Source organism: Grammomys surdaster, unplaced genomic scaffold (genome assembly GCF_004785775.1).
Source record: "Grammomys surdaster isolate TR1022 unplaced genomic scaffold, NIH_TR_1.0 271, whole genome shotgun sequence".
NCBI lineage: Eukaryota > Metazoa > Chordata > Mammalia > Rodentia > Muridae > Grammomys > Grammomys surdaster.
Genome location: NW_021604712.1, coordinates 10,186,757 through 10,211,199, shown reverse-complemented (window position 1 = coordinate 10,211,199; position 24,443 = coordinate 10,186,757). Strand labels below are relative to the sequence as shown.

The following is a 24,443-nucleotide window of genomic DNA, read 5'->3' as shown; positions in this document are numbered from 1 at the left end:
AGAAACCCTGTCTCGAAAAACCAAAAAAAAAAAAAAAAAAGGAAAAAAAGGAAAACATTAAGAAAGGAAACTGTCATGCAACAAAATATTAAACTGTGCTAATAATATTTTCATTCTATTTATTATAAGAAGGACTGCAGAATTCTACAGTGGCATCCACAGTGAGCCATAGTTTAGTACATATATGCCACACTTCCACACTGTGCAAAGGCACATCACCTGGGCCACAAGCTACCACTCCTGCCTGGTCACTTAGACATTCCCTTACTAGATTCTTGGTGTGCCATGGTTTCCTGACCCTCAGTGAGCAGAAGGCAGCACCCTCCATGACAGTATCTTACCAGGGTGTGAAAGAGAGCACATTCATGCAGCATTTATTCATTTTAGTGTTAGAATTGCCCTAGTTTGTCATTTTATTAATATTACTTATGACGATTTAGTCAGGACTGGTAGCACAACTCTGTAATTACAGACATTTGAGGCTGAGGCAGGAGCATCACAAATTGAAGGGTATTCTTAGCTACCTTAAAGGTTGTTAATCTCTCACTATGGCTAATTTGTAGGTTAAGCTTTATCGTGTGTGTGTGTGTGTGTGTGTGTGTGTACAATTGTGGTATATATTAGGGTCTGCATCCTTTGAGGGACTTGGATAGTATCTCCATGGATACAAGGGGTCATCTGTTTTCTAGATCTGCTGCTCCAGCCAAACATTCCAGTCAGTTTAGAGCTGGAGCGGACCGACAGACAGCAGTCCTCCTGTCTTCCCTCTTCCCCCTGACCTCCCTCTTCCTTCTAGAGCTTAGTTCTCTCAAACAAGGCCAACCCAAAGCTGGGCACAAACAGAACAGCCCAACGCACACCAGTGCCTCAGCTACACGCCCCAGTCAAAGAAGCTCTTCTCAGTCATCCCACAAACTTTCTTCACCATCCACCTGAGCCAAGTGTTCTTCCACCCCTTGTAAATTCACCCACCCACAACTTGGAAGCAAGAGGGACAGTGGGGACACCTGAGCTGGCAGCCCTCTGATCCTTCTCTCTCCGCTCCTCCAGCTGAGCAGACCTACCGAGATTCAGTTTGCCGCTGGCACCTCCCCCCCCACCCCCACCCCCCGCCTCTCCACTGGAGCATTCAGGACCACCAGGTAGGAATACGTGAAGCCTTGTGGATTTCCAAACACATATGTAGGCTCTGCTGATTATGCCCATGTCCCTGGCCCCGGCTACGTGCCCAGCACCCAGGCTCCATACCCTTGCTCTCGACATCACCATCCAAGGCAACCCTGCAAATCTCCTATTTTCATTTTCTGCACAACCACCCACAACCCTCTCCTGGAACAGATCTCCCCAGAGGGAATACGCCTGACAATACCTAACCTTCACATAGGCAGAAGGCGCCAACTTGGTCCTGGGTAGATTACTGAAAGGTTGAATGAAGTAGTGTATGAGTCTCTATGAGCAACGTCCCAAAGGACACAACAATAGCAGGCCTTATGTCTGTCCTGATTTGCTTACACCATGACCACCCAGATATATCACTGCATTAGCTGTCACCTGAGCCAGTCCCTAGGAGTAAGACTGTGGTGACAGCTCCTGATCTATTCAGATTCTGGCAGACCTGAGCTCCTCCAGGCTCAGACATAGCTAGACTGTTCATATTTCATGCTTGGGTAACCAGGACAAAAACTACTGTCTTCTGTTGTCCCCATAGCCCCCTGAATTTCTCAATAATATCTCTTCCCCACTGCTCTTCAAATAAATTACCATCCTACTTGCTTCAAAGCCACACCACTGTTTCATACCACAGTTCTGGGAGTCAGAAGTCTAAAAATAGGTCTCACTCAGATACATTCAAGGTGACAAGATGCCTCTGCCACTCCTTGATGAGGCATGAACAGGGAACCCTTCTCCCTGTCTTGAACAGAGGACCATCTCCTGTCTTTGACAGAGAAACATCTCCTGTCCTTGTTTCCTGTCTTTCCCAGCTTCCATGGTTGCCTGCAGGCTTTGGCATGTGACTTTCCTTCATGGCATCATAATCTCTAGAATGTCATCATGTCTTTTGACACAGACCTGCTCTGTCTCCCTCCCTTGTGCAGACACTGGGCCCACAGGATAACCCAGAATGAGCTGGCCATATCAACACCTATAACTTAATCACATATGCAAAATACCTTTCTCAGACAAGACACACATCCACATTTCAACATTCATCCCTGTCACCCTGATCTCGTCATCCAATTTATAGAATCCAGACCACTCTCATTCATTGCAGAGATAGAAAAAAAAACTATCCTGAAATTCACATGAAAGCAGAAAAAAAAACCCATAATGGCTAAAACAGTCCTGAACAACAACAACAAAACAGTGATGGGTGGGGGTGGGCTGGGACCCATTCCAGATCTTCAGATATACTACAGAGCCATCCTAATAAAAACAATGTGGTACTGTGGACCAACGTAGACATCTAAACAATGGAACAACACTGAAGACCCAAGCATGAGTACATGTAATATTAGCCACTTAATATTTCTCAAAGAGGCTGAAAGTATACACTGGGGAAAAGAAAGCATCTTCAACTGAGGGTGCCGGGGAAACTGAAAATCTACATGCAGAAAGAGTAACATGAGACCCACACCTGTCACCTTTTACAAAGACTGACTTTAAATGGATCAAAGACCTACATGTGAGCCTGGAAACACTGAAACTGACAGAAGACAAAATAGGCAAACCTGCATGATAGAGGTGTAGTCCTGAACATTTGCTCAAGAATTAAGGCCAAAAACTGACAAGTGGGACTTCACAAAACTAAAAAGCTTGTGCCCAACTAAAGGAACAGTCAACTGGGTAAAGAAAAAGAATCAAAGAAATGATTCATTTGAAAGAAACAAAAAAACAAAAAACAAAAACAAAACAAAAAAACCTGGTTTGGGACCTGAACAGGAAGTTCTCAGTTCTCAAAAACAAGAAAACAAATGTCTTAGAATTATCTCAAAACGTGCTCATCCTCCCTAGAAATTACAGAAAGGCTAATCAAAATAACCTAAGGTTTCACTTTACTTTGATCAGAATGTTAAAGATCAACCAAACAACGAAAACATGTGGTGGAGGGAGGGTGGGGATAGGGGAACCCTTATTCACTGTCTGTGGGATTACACTTGTACAGACACTATAGGGAGAATTCCCCCAAAGCCAAGAGTAAACCTGCCATAGGGCCCAGTGTATCACTCCTTGACACATGTCGGAAGGACTCAACATCCTCCTCCACAGATGCTTGCTCAGCCGTGGATCACTGTTGCTACAATCTCAGTAACTGGGAATCAGAAACAAACTGTGCTTCACTTGCAGACTGGATAGTGAAAATGTGATACATACACACCATGAAACACCATTCACCTGTAAAGAAAGATGAAATCAGGAAACTTGCAGATAAATGGAATGAACCAGAAAGATCATGTGGGGTGAGATAACCCAGACACAGAAAAATAAGCGTAGCATGTTCTTGCTCATCTGAGGCGCCCACCTTCAAATCTTCAGACCTGAGTTCATAGTCTGGAGTAACTGAGAAAGCCAGGAACGAAAGAATGGACCATTGCTGGTGTAAGGGATCAACCGAGAACAGCAGGGGTACTAGTGGTCTGGTGGGTGAAATGGGAAATGTGTGGGTGCTCCAATATGGGAGTGAGACAGATACAGGAGAAGGAAGAGGTAACATAACAAAGATTGTAGTTTGATCTGGCCCCGGATGCTTTTTTTAGCTGGAAGGCTCTCCATAATTATTTCAGTCTCACTTGTTATGGGTCTATTTAAGTTGCAGAATTCTTCTTAATTTTGGTGGTTTATCTGAATCTAAACATTCATTTATTTCTTTTAGGTTTTCAAGTTTGATGGGATACTAGTTCAAAGGGTGTTGTTCCCTTATAACATTCTGAATTTGGTGTCTGTTGTAATGTTTTCCTGTTCTAATCCTGTTCATTTGTATCCTTTTTTTCTTTTGGAGTTGGGCCAAGAGCCTGTCAATCTTGTTTATCTTGCTCCAAAAACTACGCTCAGAGATTCATTGATCCTTTTTAATTTTTCTTTTTTCTCTTTCTGTACCATTAACTTCTGCTCTGGCTTTTATTATTTCTCGATCTCAAGTGGATTTGGGTTTGGTTTGTTCTTGTTTTTCCAAAGTTTTAAGTTTCATCATTAAGTCATTTATTTGTATTCTCTCCGACTCTTCAATGTAAGCACTTAGGGCTACAAATGTCCCTCCCAGGACAGCTTTCGTGGGTCCTAGAGATTCTGCTGTGTTGTGTTCTCATTTTCATTTAGTTCAGGAGATTTTTATTCCTTTCCCAATTTCTTCTTTGATCTATCCATCATCATAACGGGCTGTTTAATCATGAGTTTGTGTATTTACTAGAGGGTTTTTTTTCCCTGTCAATTTTAAGTTTTATTGCATTGCAATCAGATAACACAGAGTTATTTCGATCATTTTGAATATGTGAAGATTTGTATTGTGTGCCAGGATGTGATCTGTTTAAGAAAAGTTTCCACGTGCTGCTGGGTAGAACTGATTTCAATGGATTCTGATGTTTCTCTGCTTTTGGTCTGGAAGACTTATCTACTGGGGAAAGTGGAGTATTGGAATTGCTGCCATTGATGGGTTGATGTTTGTGTTTGATGTTAGTTTGTGTCTTTGTATCCAGTAATATTTTTTTATGAAATTGGCTGCACCAGACTGCACATAGAATGCATATATGTATTAAGGACAGTAATGTCTTCTTGGTTCACTGTTCCCTTGATCAGAATGAAGTATCTCTCTTTATCTCTACTGAATAGTTTTAGTTTGAAATCTATTTTGTCACCTGCTTCCTTCCTGGTCCCATTTAATTAGAGTGCTTGCATCCATCTTTTTATCTAAGGTGGTCTAGTTTTATAGCTAAAATATATTTCTGTATGGCATGTGGAACCCTGCACCAGACAGGCATAAGAACCCTCCCTTCCTGGGTATTCTCACACCCTTTCCCCAAGAGGTATACAATCCCTGGGTCAATCCAAATAAAATGTATGCATTCATATCCTCCTCCAACAAAGCAATATGAACAAGTAAGGACTGTCTCAGACAGGTGCTTCATTAAGATTGCCTTTGCCTAAAAAAACTCCAGAGGAAGAGTTTTCCTGGTACCCAGCACTCACTCCCAATCGGACTGGATCCTGCTTCTCTACAGCTCAGCTTTTCGCTTTCTGCCTGATATACAGATGCCCCCAAGGAGAAACATGGACCCTAGACTTCTAAGCAGTGCACCTGCAGCACCCGGGTACCCAGAGAAGAGACTGGGAACCACAGCATTCATCTGATGCCCCAAAGAGAAACACAGACTGTGGACTCCCCTTTTGGGACTTTGCTCTGCCTTTTCCAGACCAGTGTGCTGGTGGTGTCTGGACACCCCTGGCTGAGAGGCAGAATGTGGTAGGACATATTTCTTGTAGAAAATGGATGTGATGTTTTGATTTTTGGTCCATTCAGTCAGTTTGTATCTTTTGATTGTAGAACTGAGGCCATTAGAGTAACTATTGAAATGTTTCTGTTAATTGTGGTCATTGTAGGGGGGAGATGTTTTTGTTGTTTTAGTTTTGTTTTGGTGATGGTATTCTCAGTGGTACTTTTTGTTTTAATAATTATGGCTTCATATTTCTTTCCAGTCTCCGTTGTGTTTATTTCTCTCTTCAGCCTGAACTATTGCTTCCTATGTTTTCTCCAGGTTTGGTTTGTTGACTATATCTTTTTTGGCTGTTTGTTTTGTGGAGAGTTTTTGTTTCTCCTTCAACTACAACAGATAGTGTTGATGGACATACTGGTCTAGATTGGCCTTCATGGCTGTTTAAGACTTGGAATGCATTGCTCCAGGCTCTTATGGCTTCCAACGTTTCAACTGAGAAATCAACTATTGTTAGTCTGATGGGTTTGCCTTTATATGTAACGTGCTTTTTTCTCTTGAAGCTTTCAATATATTTTCTTTGCTCTGTATACTTAATGTTTTAACTATGATATACTGGGGATTTTCTTTTTCAGTGTTGTCTATGTGGTGTGTTGTGTGGTTCCTGTACCTGTATGATGTGTATTTCCTCAGCTTGGGGAAGTTTTCGTCTATGATCTTGTTAGAGATCTAGTCTTTGCCATTGACTTAGGACCTTCTTCCTCATCCCTGCCCATATTTTGGAGACTTGGACTCTTCATGGTGTCCTGTATTTCCTGTGTGTTCCTTTCCTGCAGTTTAATTTTTTATATTCCTTGTTTATTTGTTATAGATCCTCTACTTTTTCCTTGAGTCCTGGTATCCTACCTTCTGCTTCATTCATTCTACTTGTAATACCTCATTTTAAACTTCTTAGTTGAATGTTGGGTTTTTTCCAGTTCCATCTTGATTTCAGCTTGAGTCCTCTTCACTGTTTCTATCTCTACTGAATTCCATTTCCAAATCGCAGCTTGTTTGCATCCTGTCCAGCATCAGTCTTATGTCTGCATCCTGTCCAGCATCAGCCTTGCCTCTGTGTTTCCTTGACCGCCACTCAGGCCTCCACTCTCCCCAAGTTCTCTCCCTTTTATTTCATTGAAATGGTTCTTTTGTGTCTTCTTGAAACTCCTTGGATTCTTTGTTGAAGTTCATGATTGTTCTTTGAAATTCTGTGTCCTTGGCTTCATCTAGGTAATTCTCATTGGCAAAAACTTCTATGGGCTTTGTCGAGGATGTATGCTTCGTCTTTCATATTGTCTGTGTTTTTGGGCTGAGATCTAGGCATGTGGTCTTCTTTTGTTAGTTCTGGGTCTGATATGGAGAGAGTGGGTTGAGGCAGAAGAGAGGATGTGAAGGCATGTTGGACCATGAGGCTGGCAATGGTGTAGGTGTGAGGCCGTCAGGTAGACAGGAGAAGTGTGTGGGTGTGCATCCTGGTACAAGCCTAGAACAAAGTGGTACATCTGACTGGGCAGAGAGGTTGGGTGTGGCTTGGGAGTGGCCTGAGGGTCAGGAGCAATTAGGTCTAGTCTTGGAGGAAGACTAGAAGTTGGTTGTGGCACAGCCAGGGGTGGCCAGACTAGGCAGGAACACTGGGTTTGTGACCCAGGCTAGATTATGTGGCTTGAGGAGGATGAGAGATGGGAGGGTAAGTTGCCTCACCAGGCTAGACCCTGAAGGAGGATGTTTAATCTACCTTTGACATGTCCCACACAACATGGAAACTCCAGCTATTATTCTTGTACATACAATTCCTGAGAAATTTTAGAACTAGAGATGTTGACCAGAGGCTCGAAAATTCTGCCACTTGCCCGCACTGCCCTGCTGCATTGACACATGTGTTACTAAGCACTGGCTATTCATGTGCTTATGCATGGCCAGTGGCTGCTTTCTCATTGCAACAGCAGAGTTAAAAGTTGCCACAGAATCCCCCACAGCCCACAAAGCCTAAAATATTTACTATCCATGTGCAAAAGAAGGCTTAGCATCTCCCACCCATGAGATACCTTGTGGCTCCTGCATTAGGCTGAAGAGCACAGAGTGTAAGAGACGCCAGTGATGGTTGTTTACCTATCTGCTGTCTACTGTGTGGATCCAGTAGAAGGCTCCTTTCCTTTCTTCCTACTTCCTGTTCCATTTTCTTCCATCACGTCTTCCATCCTGATAACATGGGACTTTTGAATCAAACCATTTTCAAGCCTTCTCTAGCTTGGCTCTTAATATACAAAGGAAAGTTTCTGAAACAATATTCTTCTTTTTCCCTTGTAATAAATCCTGTTTTTCATGGCTACAGTCTCTCTAGAGACTCAAGAAAGTTAGCTTTGGGACTCCAGGCAGAGTAATGAGTTCTTTGTTCTAGATAGTCTCTGCTCCTCTCCCAAAGCAACAACTGCCCTTGATTTAGCTGGCACAACACACAGTAACACGCTTCCCGGGAAGAATGAAAAATGGGTCAATTCAAATTTTCAGAAATATCACCCTCTCAATAACTATCATAAGGGCTAAAAACATTTCCACTGAGCAGCAGGAACTGAGACACAGAGTGCATAGCAAAACTGGGGCCATGTTTGAGAGACAGCCGCAGGAATCTGTTAACCGGTCCTGGATTCCCCAAGAGTCCTGCTTCATTCCATGACAAGGAAGACAAATGAATCTGTGAATGAAAGTTAGCATCAGTTATGGATTGAGGTAGTAGAGGGGAGAGCCTCAGCTCACACCTTGAGAGACTTTGGAGGGATGCGATGTCTGTATCCGTAAGTCTCTATGGCCTGCAGGTATGAGTATACATATATGCACCTCAGCCCCTCACACCTCTGGCACTAACATTACCAATGAGTGTTCCAGAAGCCAAATGAACAGTCCTTCAACAAGAAAATGAACCTCTGTCTCCAAAGCGAGAGGTCACACCCCAGAGCAGGTTCTTCAGCTTATCACACACTGGTTCAAAAGAGCAGCTCACCATGCCCAGCCCGAGCATCCTCAGGTGAAGCGTGCCAGCTCATGAGCCCTATGCACACCCAGAAAGGACTAATCCAGGTCCTTGTTCAATGGAGAAAGAGAGCGTGTAAGAAAACATACCCGTATCTCTTCACATCAATCATATAGACATTAAAAGAGAATCAAGAACCATGAAGCCATTAAAGAAAAATGAAGTTACAAAAGCTCCAGAAAAATAAACAAAAATTATCCCTGGTATAAACAAGAGATTTATTACACTTGATTCCAATTAAGGCTATCAAGAAGAAATGAACAAATGATACAACCAGAAAGCTACACAAATACTAAGAAAATTAACACAAAATATGAAAGAGAACAAAAAGGTACCTATGACTATTGTCCTGGTTTTCTCTCTGTCGCCATGATAAAACATAGACCAAAACCAACTCAGGGAGGAAAGGGAATCTTTCCATCATTCAGGGAATCTGAGGCAGGAACTCAAGCAGAGTCCATGGAAAAGCATTGCTTACTGGCTCCTCATGGCTTGCTCAGCTGACCTTCTCATACAACTCAGAACTATCACCAACAATGGACAGGGCCCTTCCACATCAATCATCAAGCAAGAAACTATCATACAGACAAGCCCACAAGCCAATCTGGTGGAGTCAGTTCCTCAACTGAGGCTGTCGCTCCCCAAATAATTCGAGTTTGTGCAAGTGGCAAACATTATACAGAACAATTACTCTCTGAAAGAGCAGATGACTCACCTGCCCTGCTGTCCCCAACCACCCACCACTTTGCATGAGCCTTGGCTAACACAGTCATCATCTTCAGCTAAGCCAGAGGGTTGTGCCAATCAGCAATCATCGTCAGCTTCTGCTAGGAGGATCTGAGACAGCCCAGAGGGCAGCCCATAGCGACTGTCAGATGTTTGCAAAAATGTTTGGCATAGTAGTTTACACCTGTTTCCTATTAGTCTTTGCCTGAATTGGTCAAGAATTCTGTGGTTTCACTACATATCCAGAAAGGCAAAAACATCTTTGCTGAGCCTGTTGCTCCTAGAAAGGACCCTGAGAGTCTCACATGGGTGACCTGGACCCTGAGACTTCCTGTGCTCCCCACTGCCCCATGCTCCTTTAATAAAGTTTTGCTCAACCACACACTCACTGTCCAGTCTCTGTGCCTTGTGACTTTCCTGAAGAAGACATGAGGCGCCAAAGAATCAAACCCACACAAATCTATCCCGGAGAACCTGTGAGCTCGCTGAAATCATATGCAGAAGTACAGGCTGGAGGTTGCTCACAGAAGCTCGGTGACTCAAAGGCAGTTGCACCATCCAAAAACACACTCCAATGCGGGTGACAGAAAGCAACATCTCTGGTTGTCCCTGCACAACTGGCAGGCAAGCCCACACAAGTCTCCTCTTCTCCAGCAACTGTTAACCGCTTACAGAACCTCACGGAGGAACCTAGAAAGTCTTGTGGGCTTTCTAAGCTCCCTGAGCTTCCTCAGCTTCCTCAGCTTCCTCAGGCCAAGGATCACCTCCCCATCCTCCAGGAGGATCTGCTTCAAGTAGGAGGAATAGCAGCGGCCAAACACTTCGGAGTCCTTTCCATCATTCATCCCACTGTCCCTGATGCAGTTATCACTGAAGATTTCAATTGATGTTACAGAAGATGGATTTGAATACATGTCCCTGATTGAAAAGCGAAAGGCAAAGAAACAAAAACTGGAGGGAGAAAAGAAGAAAAACCTACATGGTGAACATGGAAGGTCAGATACTCAGCTGGAGTTCCCTTCAAAAGAACAGACTGCACAGGTTAGAAAACAACCATATAACACAGCCCACAGCACCAAAGAAGAGACGAGTGAGTGGCTACGGCCTCCTGAAAATGTGGGGGAATATATATATGAGCACCTAGAACCAGAGTACCCAAGACAGGAAAAACAGGTTGGACGACCAACCATAGGTCAGAGGCATGATTTGTGCTTCTGTGGTGTTAGATATGAAGTTGACGATGCTTGGGACACCAATGAGGAAGAATAAAGTCCAAAAAGACTGATCTTTGAGCAGATAAGAGCAAGCAGGCACTCGGGACGAGGTTTTGCATTTCTGCTTGTGCCTCTGAATTTTAATTGCCATGGACATATATTAAAGTCAGAATTGTGATCATTATCATGTTCTTAAATATATCTATAGCCTCCACTTTTCTTTCTGGGCTTTGTTTCCCACAGTCAATCATGGTCTGAAATACTGAGTAAAAAAAAAAAAAAAATCCAGAGATGATTGGTGAATTTTAAGCTGCATGCTGCACTAAGTGGTGCGTTGGACTCTCATATCATCCTCTCTGTCCTGCCAGAGACAGGAAGCGTCCCTTCATCCTATGCATCCACGTTGTCGACTCTGTGGCCATCTAGTTACTAAGCCACATCAGAAGTTGTGGTACCAAGCATCTGTACCGAGGTAACCATTATTTTACTTAGTAACATTCCAACACACAAGAGTAGTCATGCAGGCAGCTCAGATGCAGCAGAAAGGAGGTAGAAAGTGCTTCCCTGTGTAAACAACGGAAAACTCTCCATGTAGTAAGAAAAATATATGTGCTAAGGCTGCTACAATGTACGGTAAGAACAGATCTTCTATTCATGAAATTGGAAAGGAAACGTTTAATGCCAGTTTGATGTTAGATCTCAAACTGCCCAAGTTATGCCTATGGTGCAAGCTAAGTACAAAGAAACACACAGTCTGCAAAAGGCTGGACAATAGCCAAACTTTCGGCATCCCCTGAGAGTCTTAGGCAGTATCCCCAGTGGATAAGGCAGGGCCGACTATACCACTTCCAGTGCCAGAGAGTGCATGATGCCAGGTTCTTTCTCCAAGGCAGAGCACAGCTTGGTTCCCTCATTCCTTGAGCTCTGAGTCCATCCGTGTCATTGAAATCAATGCATCATCTGGGCTACTAGGAAGAACCATGAGTGTAACTCTCAACACCACTAGCACTAAGGATATTCTGGGATTTCTCTATGGTTGTGGTTGGCTGATTGGCTGGTGTTTGGGTACTGATTGATAGAATCTCACACACAAACACACAGAGTAATAAAGTAATAGTGTGTATATTGTATATGTATGCATGCAGGCATGTATTTATATGTGTGTATGTGCATTTTTGTATGGATGGATATATGCATGGATGTGTGTATATTTGTATGCATGTATGTATATATATATGTATCTATGTGTATTTGTATGTATGTATCTGCATGTGTGTGCATTTATGCATATATGTACTTATATGTATGTATATTAAGCATGAATTTAGATGTAATATGTATTTGTATGTATGTATGTGTCTAGATCACAAAGAACATGACAACCTTGAGCACCAACTGTATACTACATGTCATGACAGACTGGCTGCTCTGTCAATCTATGGCATTTCTTAAGTATGCTTTCCTCCTGTTTGAAGAGGCAATACTACTGTGTCCCAAATCCTCTAATAGTACCCAGTGGTGCTGACAAGCCAGAAGAGGGGATCTGTTGACACCAAGTCCGCATTGGATGTGGCAGGTGTAAAATAGATACTCTGTTTCTGCCGACATCAGGTCAAAAAATCCGTTTCTATAGAGATACTGTCTTTGTGTGTGGTTGAAAATAAATCTTAGATGTAGCTAGAAAATAATGGTTTAAGTCAGAAAGTAAGTTTATGATCATCAAGACCAGGCTACTTATGAACATGTTAAATAGGTGTAGCCATTAAAGCCCTTCCAGTTTTGCTTAGCTCTATACCTGTATCTCAAAACCACCATGTACGTTCAGTGAGAGCCACCATAGCTTTCCCTCAGTGTCCCTTAGTGCCTGTGGTTGCTCCTTTATGTCTGGGGATATCCCTCAGTGTCTGTGGTTATTGCTTTGTGTCTGTGACTGTTCCTCTGTGTCTTCAGGGGCTGTTTCCAGGACTCCACCCCACAACAGGCACCAAAATTCATGAATACTCAGGTCTCTTATATAAAATTGCATAGTGTGTCTAGGGAGATGGTTCATTTGGTAGGAGCCCTTGCTACACACATCTACATGAGTTTGGGTCCCCAGCACCCACATAAAAAGCTGGATGTGGCCATGCACACTTCTGTAACCCCAATACTGTAAGGGATAAAGACAAGGATCCTTTGCTAGCTTCCAGCCTAGTTACAGGTTCAGTGAGAGACCTTGACCTCAAAGGAAAAAAGCAGAAAATGATGGAGCAGGACACTGGATATTATAGTCTGCCTTTTCAGGCATGTTCTTGAAAACATACACACACATTGGAATGTCACTCTTGGCATAGAGCCTACACACATCCTCCATGTACTTTAAAATGCACCTGGATGGCATACAATGCCTACTGTAACAAAACATCACAAAGGCAGTTGTTCCCTGCACTATTCAGGGAATGACTCAAAGAATCCCCACACATTTAGCACAGATGCAGTTTTTTTCTGAGTATCTTTGATCTGCAGCAAGAACCACAGATGCAGACCCCAAACACACAAATGACTCACTCCGACTGATCTCATTAGGGGTGACAAGCCTGAACTAATCTTATAATTAGATGGCGGCCAGGTTTATTTTTCAAATAAAAGTTTACTGTCTCATTGTGTTTCAAAAATTTTTTTCTACTAGAGAATCAGCTTAAGTTTTAAGGATTCATTTCAGAGCAATTAAGTTTCATGTCCATCTGAAATATATTATTTGAGCTGAAGAGATAGCTTAGAAGTTCAGAGCACTTGCTGCTCTTACGGATGACCCAGGTTCAGTCTCTAGCGCCTACACGATGGCTCACAACCCATGGACACCAAGAATGGACATGTCACATGTACACATAAAGGCAAATACTTAAACACAATAATAATAATAATAATAATAATAATAATAATAAATTTCTTAAAGTTTAGGTTTGTTAGGGTAGACTCAGGTATTTTAAAGTGCATGTCTGAAATCTGAAGAAAATCCAGGTGTAGTGGCATATTTTAGGAGAGATAGAAGCAGTAGTATCAGGTGTATGAAGCAAACCACAGTTATCTATATAGCAACTGCAAAGCTAGCCTGTACTACAAGAGAGCCTGATTCACAGAGAGGCGGGGAAGGAGAGAGAGTAAGGGAGGGAGAGAGGGAGGAGGAGAGGGAGAGACAGACAGAGAGAGAGAGACTTTGAGACTATTCACTACAGGCTCTTGCAGCCACTGATACAATGAAGAGCTTTATTTACATTTACTGTCCCCAATATCACACACACACACACACACACACACACACACACACACCTGGTTCTTCTGGGCTCACTTCATAAATCACTGCCTGTCTCATTGCACTGTGTCCCGTAAGTAAAAAATATGATCCCTCTCAGTTACAGATGAGGAAGAGGAACAGAGTAGATCATCACAACATGAAGCCACCATCTCAAACATGACTCAAAAGGGAGACGCAGCTCACATGCACAAACCTTCAGGTACGAGTTCGAGTACCTAGTCCATGCTGGGACAATGGCAGCTAGTGACTAGCTGCATCCTGGAAGCCAACTATAGGAGCTCCCTGATGTGCTCACCACAACACACCCACAGGGAACGGCCATCCAATGGATTTGTTAATTAGTTTGATTATGGGACAATCATCACAGGAGATAGACTAAAACACTACACTGTCACCTTAAGTGCATGTAATTTTTTTTATTTGTTGATTGTACCTCAATAAGACAGAAGGTAAAAGACTGGCTAAGATACCTAAATGCAGGAATAGAATCCAGGTAGGTCTGACATGCTGAGAAGATAGGTGTATAAATCCCATTCTCAACTTGCCAAATGTCTACACAGGAAGTCCAGGATACAGAAAGGTACATAGCTAGAGTCCCCAGGAGAGCAAACAGAACCCATTACAGCCACCAAAGACTATAGGTCTAATATTCAGTGATCCCCAAGACCTATGTGCTGCAACCTTGTTCCCAGAGGTGGTACAACTGGGAGATAATAGGACTCTTTGGGGGTTGAGGCCCAGTGGGAGATCGCTAGGTCACTGCAAGATCATGCTCTTAAAAAGAACAAAATTTTACAGACACACACACACAGACAGACACACACACGCGCGCACACACACACACACACACACACCAGATGAGCAGTTTTACCTTATTTCATGCTCCCCATGCTTCCTCACTGTAGGCCCATCAGCCCCAGGGCCAATCAACCATTGGCCAAAACCTCTATAAATGGGAGGCAAAATACTACTTTCCATTTTATATGATTATCTCAAGGTACATAAGGCTTTGTTTTTGTTTGTTTGTTTGTTTGTTTGTTTGTTGGGGACATGTATGGACATGTATGCTACAGCACACACAGCAAGTCAGGGGACAACCTACAGGAACTGGTTCTCTTTTTCCACCTTGTGGGTCTCAGGGATCTCAAGCAAGCCTCCAAGCGCAACAGCAAGTGCTTTTACCCACCGAGCCATCTCATCACTACTCAGGGATTTGTCAAAGGTAAACGAAGCATCTAAAGAGCCCAAGGGTGTCCCCCATTCATCCAGATGATGGCCTCTATGATGGCAGCCCAAGGGGCACCAAGAAGGGGTAAGGTTCTAAAGCGGAGGTTCTCAACCTTCCTACTGCCTCAGCCCTTTAATACAGTTCTTCATGTTGTGTTGACCCCTACCATTAAACCGTCTCATTGCTACCTCACAACTGTTTTGCTACTGTTACGACTTGTAAATATCTGATATACAGGGTATCTGACGTGCGATCCCCCTTTGGGGGTTGCAGCCCACAGGTTGACAACCACTGTTCTAGCAGCTGAAAGGAAGCTATGTCAACATCTTTCTAAGACCTTCACACCAAAGACACTCTGCAGTGGTGAAACCTCTGGACTGTCAGCAAGCATGCAAAGCATACCTGCAAAGTTCTTATAGTGTTGAAGCCATCATTAAAAAGCAAACTCTACTACGGGCTTCATTTTGCTCCCTCTACTCTGCTAAAGCCCAAAGGTACAGTGAGTACTGCTGGACCACTTCAAAGCTTCCAATCAAAGCCCCCCAGCAGGAACCTGAAACACAGATGAAAACATTCTCCTTATACAATCAAACCATACAGACCAGGGCCTGTTCCCAGTCTGCTTCCCTTGGAAGGAACTTTGAGGATGAACCAGCAGAGGTGGTGAACTGTAGATCTGCGGATGGTGAGGACCGGGGGGGTGGGGAGGGGAGGAGAGAGAGAATGCAGATGTCTGGAGAAACTGGAATAGTGCCTGCAGATGGGGCAGAAAGGATGTTCTAGTGTTGATTTCTTAATCCAGAGAGGTCTGCACTGGCCAGACAGTGCCCTTCAGTGGAGAAAGCACACTGAACCTGACAGGCATGATGTCACATCAAGCTAGCAACCTGGATCCCAAAATGTTAGAGAAAGGCAAGGCAAATGATGCCACGTTTGCTTTTAATAGAGAAAGCACCCTGAAGCTCGAGGCCACTGCAATGTGACTGTGGTTAGAGCATAGGTCCCCAGTCCTGCCCCACTACCTGTCAGGGTTGGTAGTCATTTCAGAACTTTCCAAAACCATCTTGTTTTAATGAACAGACTCTCTTAGTCCTCAGCATGAAATCTGGACATGGCATTCCAAGGTGCCTACCTGTTGGGAGCCGACTCCTAGCCGAAAGCGGCTATCATCTTTGCAGCCATCTTGAGCCGTATACCCTGACAAGAGACTTGTTTTCACCAGCCTACAACAGCTGAGCACACTCTGATAAACATCTTGTTTTTCTCACATATCTTGTTTTGCTGTTTAGTGCCCCCAGCTGCAAGGCACACACTGGTATCCATGGCTACAAGGCACAAGACATAGTTCCTTCAGCTGTGTTCCCCTGCTTGTCCACTAGGGCAAGGCACGTGGTAAAGTGTATAAATACCCAGGATTTCCTTTCAATAGGGAGAGACTTGATCAGACCCTCTGTCTTGTCTCCATTCTTCGAGTCTCTCGCCCCTTCATCTCCACTCTCTCTCTTGCTAGACCCTGACCCGAGGACCGGAACAGCAGCTCGGGCCGGGACACCTACTGGTGCACAAGATGTTCACTTCGTGGAACAATTGAACCTTGGTCTTGAAAGCCTACTAACTTACAGCCTCATCTCCACTCCTTCTCCCTTCTGCCAACTTTCCTGTCTGTACAATGGATCCTCTTAAGGATTTTTTATTTTGGGAAAATGCTTTCTTGCATAAATAAGGATTTATTCCACCTGATGCTTAGTTCCCCTTCCCTGCACACAGGGATCCCCGTGTGTTGGTCCCATTTGCCTGTCTTCTGTTTTTCACTTTATCCCATCCTTATCTTCACAACACTTTCCCCCTCTTCATCCTCTGTTTTCATGTCAATGGACTCCATCTGCTCCTGCTTTCCTTGTCCTTCAGTCATTTCTAAGTTCTTTTCCTCCAGATCCCTGCTGTCTCATTCCATTTCTTCTCTACGTGTATTTTTGTGACCCTCTTGATGTCTCCTACACGCTGCTGAAATACTGATATACTGAAATATTAAAATATAAAATTTTAATCTTCTAGCATGTATGTGGTCTGAGTGCATGCTTGTGTGTGTGCATGTGCACATACACATGTGTGCATCCATTTGGGGACCATGTGTTGACTTCCAGCGGCTTCCTCAGCCCCTCTCCACCTTATTTTTTGAAACAGGATCTGTCACTGAACATAGAGGTCCCTAATTCAGCTAGGCATCTGGCCAGCAAACTCCTGAGAGCCACACGTCTGGGCCCCACCAACGCTGGTGTTATAATTAGACACCACCACAGCCAGATTTTTCTACACTGGTGCTGTGGATCTGAACCTAGGTGTTCTGACTTGCATGGCCAGTACTTGATCAACCTGGTCATCACCCAGCTCTAACCTTTCCTGCTTGTAAGGTGTTTGCCTCAGGTGTTCTGTTGCCATAACAGAAAGGTGACATAGCAGTTTCTGAGATCTGTTTTTGGAGGATCCTCCTCCTCCTCACCCCGCCCCCCCTCAGTCTGAACCAACTCTTCCTTGCCATCTGTGTTCCTGTCCTGCTCAAGTTCGTACACATTCCTAGTTATGGTTTCTCAGAGGAGGCTTTCTGGACTTTTTGTGTCTCTAAGGTTCGCCAAGGTTGTCTGCTGTTCTCCACTATGTAAAAAAAAAAAAAAAAAAAAAACCTTGAGGACCTTTTAAGTTTTACCATTTGCTCTTGAAAGTGCCCGCCACTGTACTTCCGGGAGCACGTAACTCATGGTGACCCTGATGCTGCAAGTCCACCCAGTCCTGGAACTGCCAGGAGCAGCGTGTCCTCTCTGCTGCAATGTCATCCTTCAGCTCATCCTCTAGATTAATTTTCAATGGAAGTCCAGGAAAAGAGTGAATAACTACTCTATCATGAAGACCACATCACCATAAAATGTTTTCAACGGGCAGATTAATGAAGAGACACGGCACAGTCCTGACCTGGAAGATTCAAAGCTTCCAAAGCCTATATAGGTAATATGATTCCAACCCTAAGTCAGCCTTGGGAAGCAGGCAAGCATCTGACACTGACACAGAAGAGCATTCATGTTGACTTTGAAGCAGAGAAATGGTGTAGACAGACTTGCCTTACCAGCTAGCAAAACCCACCATGAGATTTACATGACCGAAATGAGCTGTCGGGCTGGAGCTGTGGTCTGGTGGCACACTGCCTGCCTAGTGTGTATATACAAGATGGGGGATCCAATCCCCAACACCTGAAGGAGGAAGGGGGAGAATGGAGAAAGAGGACAGTGGGCCATCAGGGAGGGGAATATTTGAGGGTAAAATAGACAAGGGAGCAAAGCTGAATAGGATCCAAAACAAGACTTGCTTACATAGGAACTTGGAAGGCAAACAAAGTTAGCCTTCTCAATACAGTGTGTTACAAAAATGCTGGCTGAGTAGAGACATGGATATAAAAGTTAAATTCTGTGGCTGTGGGCATAGCTCAGGTGGTCAAGCACTCACAGAACAGGCTTGAGGATCTGAGTTTACCTCCAGCACCCATGTACAAAGTCAAGCATGGTGGTGCAAGCCCTTAATCCTAACACTGAGGAGGCAGGGACAGACAGATCCATAACCTAATCAGAGAGTCCCAGTGAGAGATTCCGCCTCAAAACACAAAGTAAGTATATGACACCCAAGGTTGTCCGCTGGCCTTCGTGTGTGTGTGTGTGTCTGTGTGTGTCTGTGTGTGTGTGTTTGTGTGTGTGTCTGTGTGTGTGTGTGTTTGTGTGTGTGTCTGTGTGTGTGTGTCTGTGTGTGTGTGTCTGTGTGTGTTTGTGTGCATGCAAATATAATAAAAGAGAAAATCTGGATTAGTAAAGATGTGGGTATAAAAATAAAATTCTCAGAAGGGAAATCTTGAGGCTACTGGGTGACCTATGTCATCATAACTAAGGGTAAAAGATACAGAAACTCTGAAAGTGAAAAGAACATGTTACTGTGAACACCTCAAATAGTGCAGAAGACAGCAAGAACTGAGCCCAGTGAGGAGATATTAAAGTGGCCATGAAAATTCACATCAAATGAAAACAGATGCCAATCTTCTTCCATCAGATTAATAAGAGCACTCAAGGCTGCTAATATCCTATGTCTCAAGAAAGAGGAAAGTCAAATCCTTGGGCAAGGCTCCCGGGGCTGAGAATGATTTTCCCTCAACTCATCTAACACCACCTAACAAAATTCCAATCGTAACAGCCTTCGACTACCTGCAAGTCGACTCCAGGAGCTCACTCTCAGAAGCAGGAACCAACATCTAAGGTAAGCAGCATCAGACACATAGAACCTGCATCACCAGAAAGTTCACAGCGGCAGAGAAATGGCATAAACCATAATAATCTGCAGTTTGGACTATTATTACACACCCACTGAAAGAATGGATTCAAATCTGTCACCAGTTATGGGCAAGGGACACTTCACATTTCAAAGGGAGCTACAGAGTAAAATGTGGGTGGCAGACTCCCATTTTTATATTCTTAAAAGAAAAGGAAGCCTTTCACGGGGAAGAATTCTGATATACTTGTGACTGTGAAGTTTGTGGAGGGACATGAAACACCACCGGTGATGTCAGCTACCTATCGACAGAGCACTGATGGAGAGGAGGATGAATGTTTGTACATTTCCTGGGTTTTAGTTATGGCAACAATTACATACTGCATTAGGAATATTTTTAGAATTCTAGCAGCATGGCTCTTAAAGGGGACACAAAGACTGAGTTTCTTTGCCCATGGTGGCTGAGCAGGAGACTTCCAACGCACTTATTCAGTGTCCGGGGCACTGACAAGATTAGAAAGAAAAGAATGAGTCGCCTCCACTCGCAGGTCAAGACCTCACCCAGGTCTGTGCTCTTGTACAGTCAGTCACCACAAAAATGAGCCAGAGGTTCAGACATAGGGAGGAAACCCAGCTCCTAACATGTCGGACAGTACAGCCTGGGGCAGGGAACTCGATGAGGGTGCTCCTCAGAATCAAAGCACCACGTGGCTTTTGTTCATCACTGACCTCTGGCCACAGCTGCTCCACCTCACCAGTCTCCAGCTTGCCAAGCTCCCCTGCTACAGTTGAGAACTAGAATGTCCCCTAAAGGCCCATGTGGTAAAGACTTAGTTGCGCATGGCACTGCTAGAAGGAGGCGGAGCCTAAAGGGAAGTCTTGAGTGACCTAAAAGGGAACAGTGGGTCTCGGCCTCCTCCTCTTCCTTTCTCTTTTTGGCTATCTGGTTGAAAGTAAGCAGGGTATATACTCCTACCACCATGTGCTGCCTTGTCACAGACCTGCCTGAAAAACACAAACCAGGTGGCCAGGGACCAAAACCTCCACGTGGCAATCCTATGTACACACACACACACACACACATTCAGACACATACAAACATATACACATATACAGATGGATACAAAAACATACAGACACACATACAGACACATGCATATATATATACATATATACATATATATACATATATATACACATATATATACACACACACACACACACACACATATATATATATATATATATACAGATACACATATTTACACATTCACACATATACACATACACACATAGACAGACACATACATGTACATACACACACACTCACATATATACACACATAGACATATATTCACACATACTTATACACACACCCATACACACAGAGAGACACATACATATAAATACAGACACACACATATACATATACCACACACATACACACATCTTATACACACATATATACAAATATACACAAACACACATATGCGCAGGCATTCATACACACACATACAAACACACATACATATATACATCTCACATACAGACATACACACACACACACACACACACACACACACATACAGATAGATATACACAGAGAGAGAACTTTTTAAGTTTTCTTAATGTCCCTAGTGTAACGTGTCTTCACATTTCTCTTGCCCCTTCACCTTTCAGGCCTGGTTAGGGGTTTTCCTAAGAAACAGAGGGTATGGTTGCCTTGTCAAGGTGATTTCTTCACCATCAGGTTCTCTTCCATCTTCTGCCACATGGACAGTTGTGTGTCATCTTCAGTTAGGCACCTGGTGTTTCAAAAGTGAGAGCAAAGTTTGACATCCTGGCTTAGTGACCTTGGGGCAGTTACTGGTGTCTTCTTTATTCTTCTCAGATCACTCATCAGGAGTTGCCAGGGCTCCTTAAGGAGCAGGCCCTGAAGAGAGGCTGGTGTGGCATTCCCCTGGCTAAGACAAGTGAGGTGCCTGATGGAAATTCAAAGGGAGGAAGTTGACCAAGGCCCTGAGCACCAGGAGGGACAGTCCACTGGGCTGCCAGTGAGATGGGCTATGGTCCATGTAAAATGGATTGTCAGTTCCAGTACATTGTAAATGCTCAATAAAGTAAGAACTGGTTTTCTTTGTATTACTTTTTCCTAAATAGAAGAACTGTTGCTATAACGATTCTTTACCAGGTCTAAACCACAGATGATCAAGAAGTTCGAGGCAGCAATTAAGAACCCAGTATCCTTTCAGAAGGTTCATATAGCAGAGTCCAGCACTAAGCCCAGTGTGAGTTTCCATAAAAGCCTGCCATCTTGGTCACCTGTCTTAAAGACCTTTCAAGGTAGTTAGGGCAAATATATCTATTATCATGGGAGACTGATCTCAAACACCTCCAACACTGGAGGTTCAAATCCCTTCTACGTCATACGATTTGCATATAACCCACACATGTTTTCCTGTGTGCTTTAAAATCATCTCTAGGCTGCCTAGAATAAGTAATGCAATATAAATACCACACAAATGGTTGCTATATTTTATTGTTTGGGTATGAACTGACCAGGAAAATGTTGTACATGTGTCTGTACAGACACAGGGTTTTCTGGATATTTTCAGTCTATGGTTGATTGAATCCTTGGCTACAGAGCTGCTGATGCCAAGGGCAGGCTGTATGAGGAAGGCAAGGAGCCCATGTTACTCACAACCACATCAACATTCGAACCTGTTCCAACTGGAACTAATCATTCTTTCTGCAGGGCAGAGACAACGTGTGAAAATCGCTCTTCACTGTATCGAAAGACCTTAAAGGCTGGAGACTTGTAGGAGAGCACATGCCTAGTATGTATGGAGATGTTCCATTCCCAGCATAGAAAAAAATCATTCTCAAAATACTTGTAGCTAGTTTAAGTATGAAGGTTAAAAAGAAGCCTGTGGGAATACAGATGGAGGGACAGAGGGAGGGAGGTAAAATGTGTAAGCATTTTATGCTGGGTTCATCGCTGTTCTCCAGAGCTCGGAGAAATGGGAGTCCATAGCCTAACACTGGGACAGGACTCAGAACTGTGGGAAACTAGAACTAATCACATATAGCTGTTGAAAACAACAGAATTTGAAACACAAACCGCATTCCTGCTTTACATCTTTAACTCCTGAAACAAAACGTTGGGGATATGTACTTTTTACATAAATGTTTTTCTACTGCCTCTACTTAATGTTTTATTTTTGAGGATATATATATAAAAGATATATATCTCAGTTCTTTTCGAACACCTTAGAGAATCCAGCTAAGACTCAGAGGAAGTGGGGGAGGCTCAGGAAAGAGCCAGGAAACCTAGCTAATTCACCAGTCTGCCACCTGTAGGCTGGTTCCAGCAGGCTGAAACTCAGTACCCACTAGACAGACATGAAAACAACGCATATTAAGTAATGCTAAAAACCGAGCAACAGATGTGTGGAGACTATATACAGGGGCGGGTTTGGACCACGGCTCTCGGGAGGCTGCCTCCCACCACCTCTCATCGATCTGAACACTGGGAGCTGTGACCACACGTTCTGCCATCCAATTCTGCTCTCCCAGATGAGTCCCCACCCCTGTCTGAAATAAGCTTTGAAAATTAATACCCCCATTAGGATGAACAGCCACACCTGTATCGATCCTTGTTTCCAGGGCATTTTTGCTAAGATCTCATTTTAAACCAGACAAGGAACTTGCAAGAACAAAGGCCATTACAAAATAAATAAATAAATAAATAAATAGTAAATAAATAAATAAATAAACGCAATACTGAACTTTTGTTTTTTTAATTACAAAAGTTAAGAACAAACAGTGAACATTAATTACCAAGTCTTGTTTAGGGTCTGTGTACGCGGAATTTAAACGCAGAACGTTCACTGGAAGCCTGTAATGTATTTGTTCACCATCGACCAAATGTAGTTACAGATGTCAAGAGTTCTCGAAACAAGTGCCCGTCTTTATAAATACCCGTGCAGCATTTACCTCCTAGTCCCATATGTCCATACTTTATTAATATAGAACATAAATAGCTTTCATCAAAACGATGCAAAATGCCAAAAAAAAAGAAAACCATCTCGGACCAATCAATCGCTTCTTTAATAAATGTTTCCAGAGGATGCTTTGAGGGTCAAGAATCGGAAAATCAGTCTGGAGTTCAAATAGCACACTTCTGGCTCCGGATAGCCAGTAGGTCCAGCCGGACCCGTCCTGGGCTTAAGGGAAAACAAGATACCCTTGTGCTCAGTAGGTGAGTGGCTCAGTCGGTCCCCTCCAGACTGACCCGCAGCACTGCGCGCCCCAAACGAGGACCGCAGCGAAGGGAGCCGCGCATAGCGGGTTCTACAACGGGCTCGGGAGCCCCCGCGCCGCCTTGGTCACGGTCGCCCCCTGCCCGGGTCGGTCACCGGCGGCTAGTGGGGACCCCGGCAGCTGTCCCAGGCAGGGACCAGCCACCGACTGCTACCCACCAGGTGACGAAGGGAAGGCGGCTGGCTGTTTGCCCCTCAGAAAAGTAACTCCCGGCGAAGCGCTTTGGAGCGGCAGCGCGACGCGCGGTGGTCCCCGGAGTTCCCCTGCCCGGACTTGGAAACTGCTCGCCAAGCGGCAGCTGCCAGACCCGGGTGTCCGCTCCCCCACTCGGCGCGGGCCGCGTCCCCGCCACTGCAGCTCCCGGTCCCAGCCCGCGCCGCCGCCGCAGACACTCACCGAGAAGCCGGCCCAGAAAGGGCAGGAGTGGCGCACGCGGGCGGAGGTGGTGAGAGCCAGCGCCGCGAAGCTCACCGCCACGATGAGGCATCCGAGCGCCATCTGCGTGGCCCCGAGAGCCAGCACGATGCGGGAACGGCCCGGGCACTCGCGCAGGCGGGACAGGCTGCGGGGCAGTGCGTGCGGGCGCGGTGTGCGGGGGCCACCGGCCGGAGGCATCGCGTCCCGCAAGCTCTCTCCGAGCTGAGCTCCTCTCACCGAGGCGCCGAGGCAAGTTGCGCCGGCTGCGGGGACCGCCTCCCCGCGGGCAGCAGAGGCTGCGGCGCGCGGCCGACGCCAGCGGCTCGGGCCGGGCGGAGAGCCGGGCGCCCGCAGCCCGCACCGGTGCCCGCGCCCAGGCCACCCCCCCAGCCCACCCAACCTCCGCCCCCCCCTCGGAGAAACTCACCCAGGAGAGAGCTTGCGGGAC

The 24,443-nt window shown here is 44.6% G+C and overlaps 1 protein-coding gene across 1 annotated transcript in view; it reads right to left on the bottom strand.

The window, feature by feature from the left end:
* Nucleotides 1-24,193, bottom strand: part of Fam189a1 (family with sequence similarity 189 member A1) — a 385,760-nt gene extending 361,567 nt beyond the window's left edge. The window contains exon 1 of the mRNA XM_028776704.1: nucleotides 23,975-24,193. Within this exon, the coding sequence (XP_028632537.1) occupies nucleotides 23,975-24,193 (219 nt within the window). The remainder of the gene's footprint in view (nucleotides 1-23,974) is intronic.
* Between the last annotated feature and the right edge of the window lie 250 nt (nucleotides 24,194-24,443).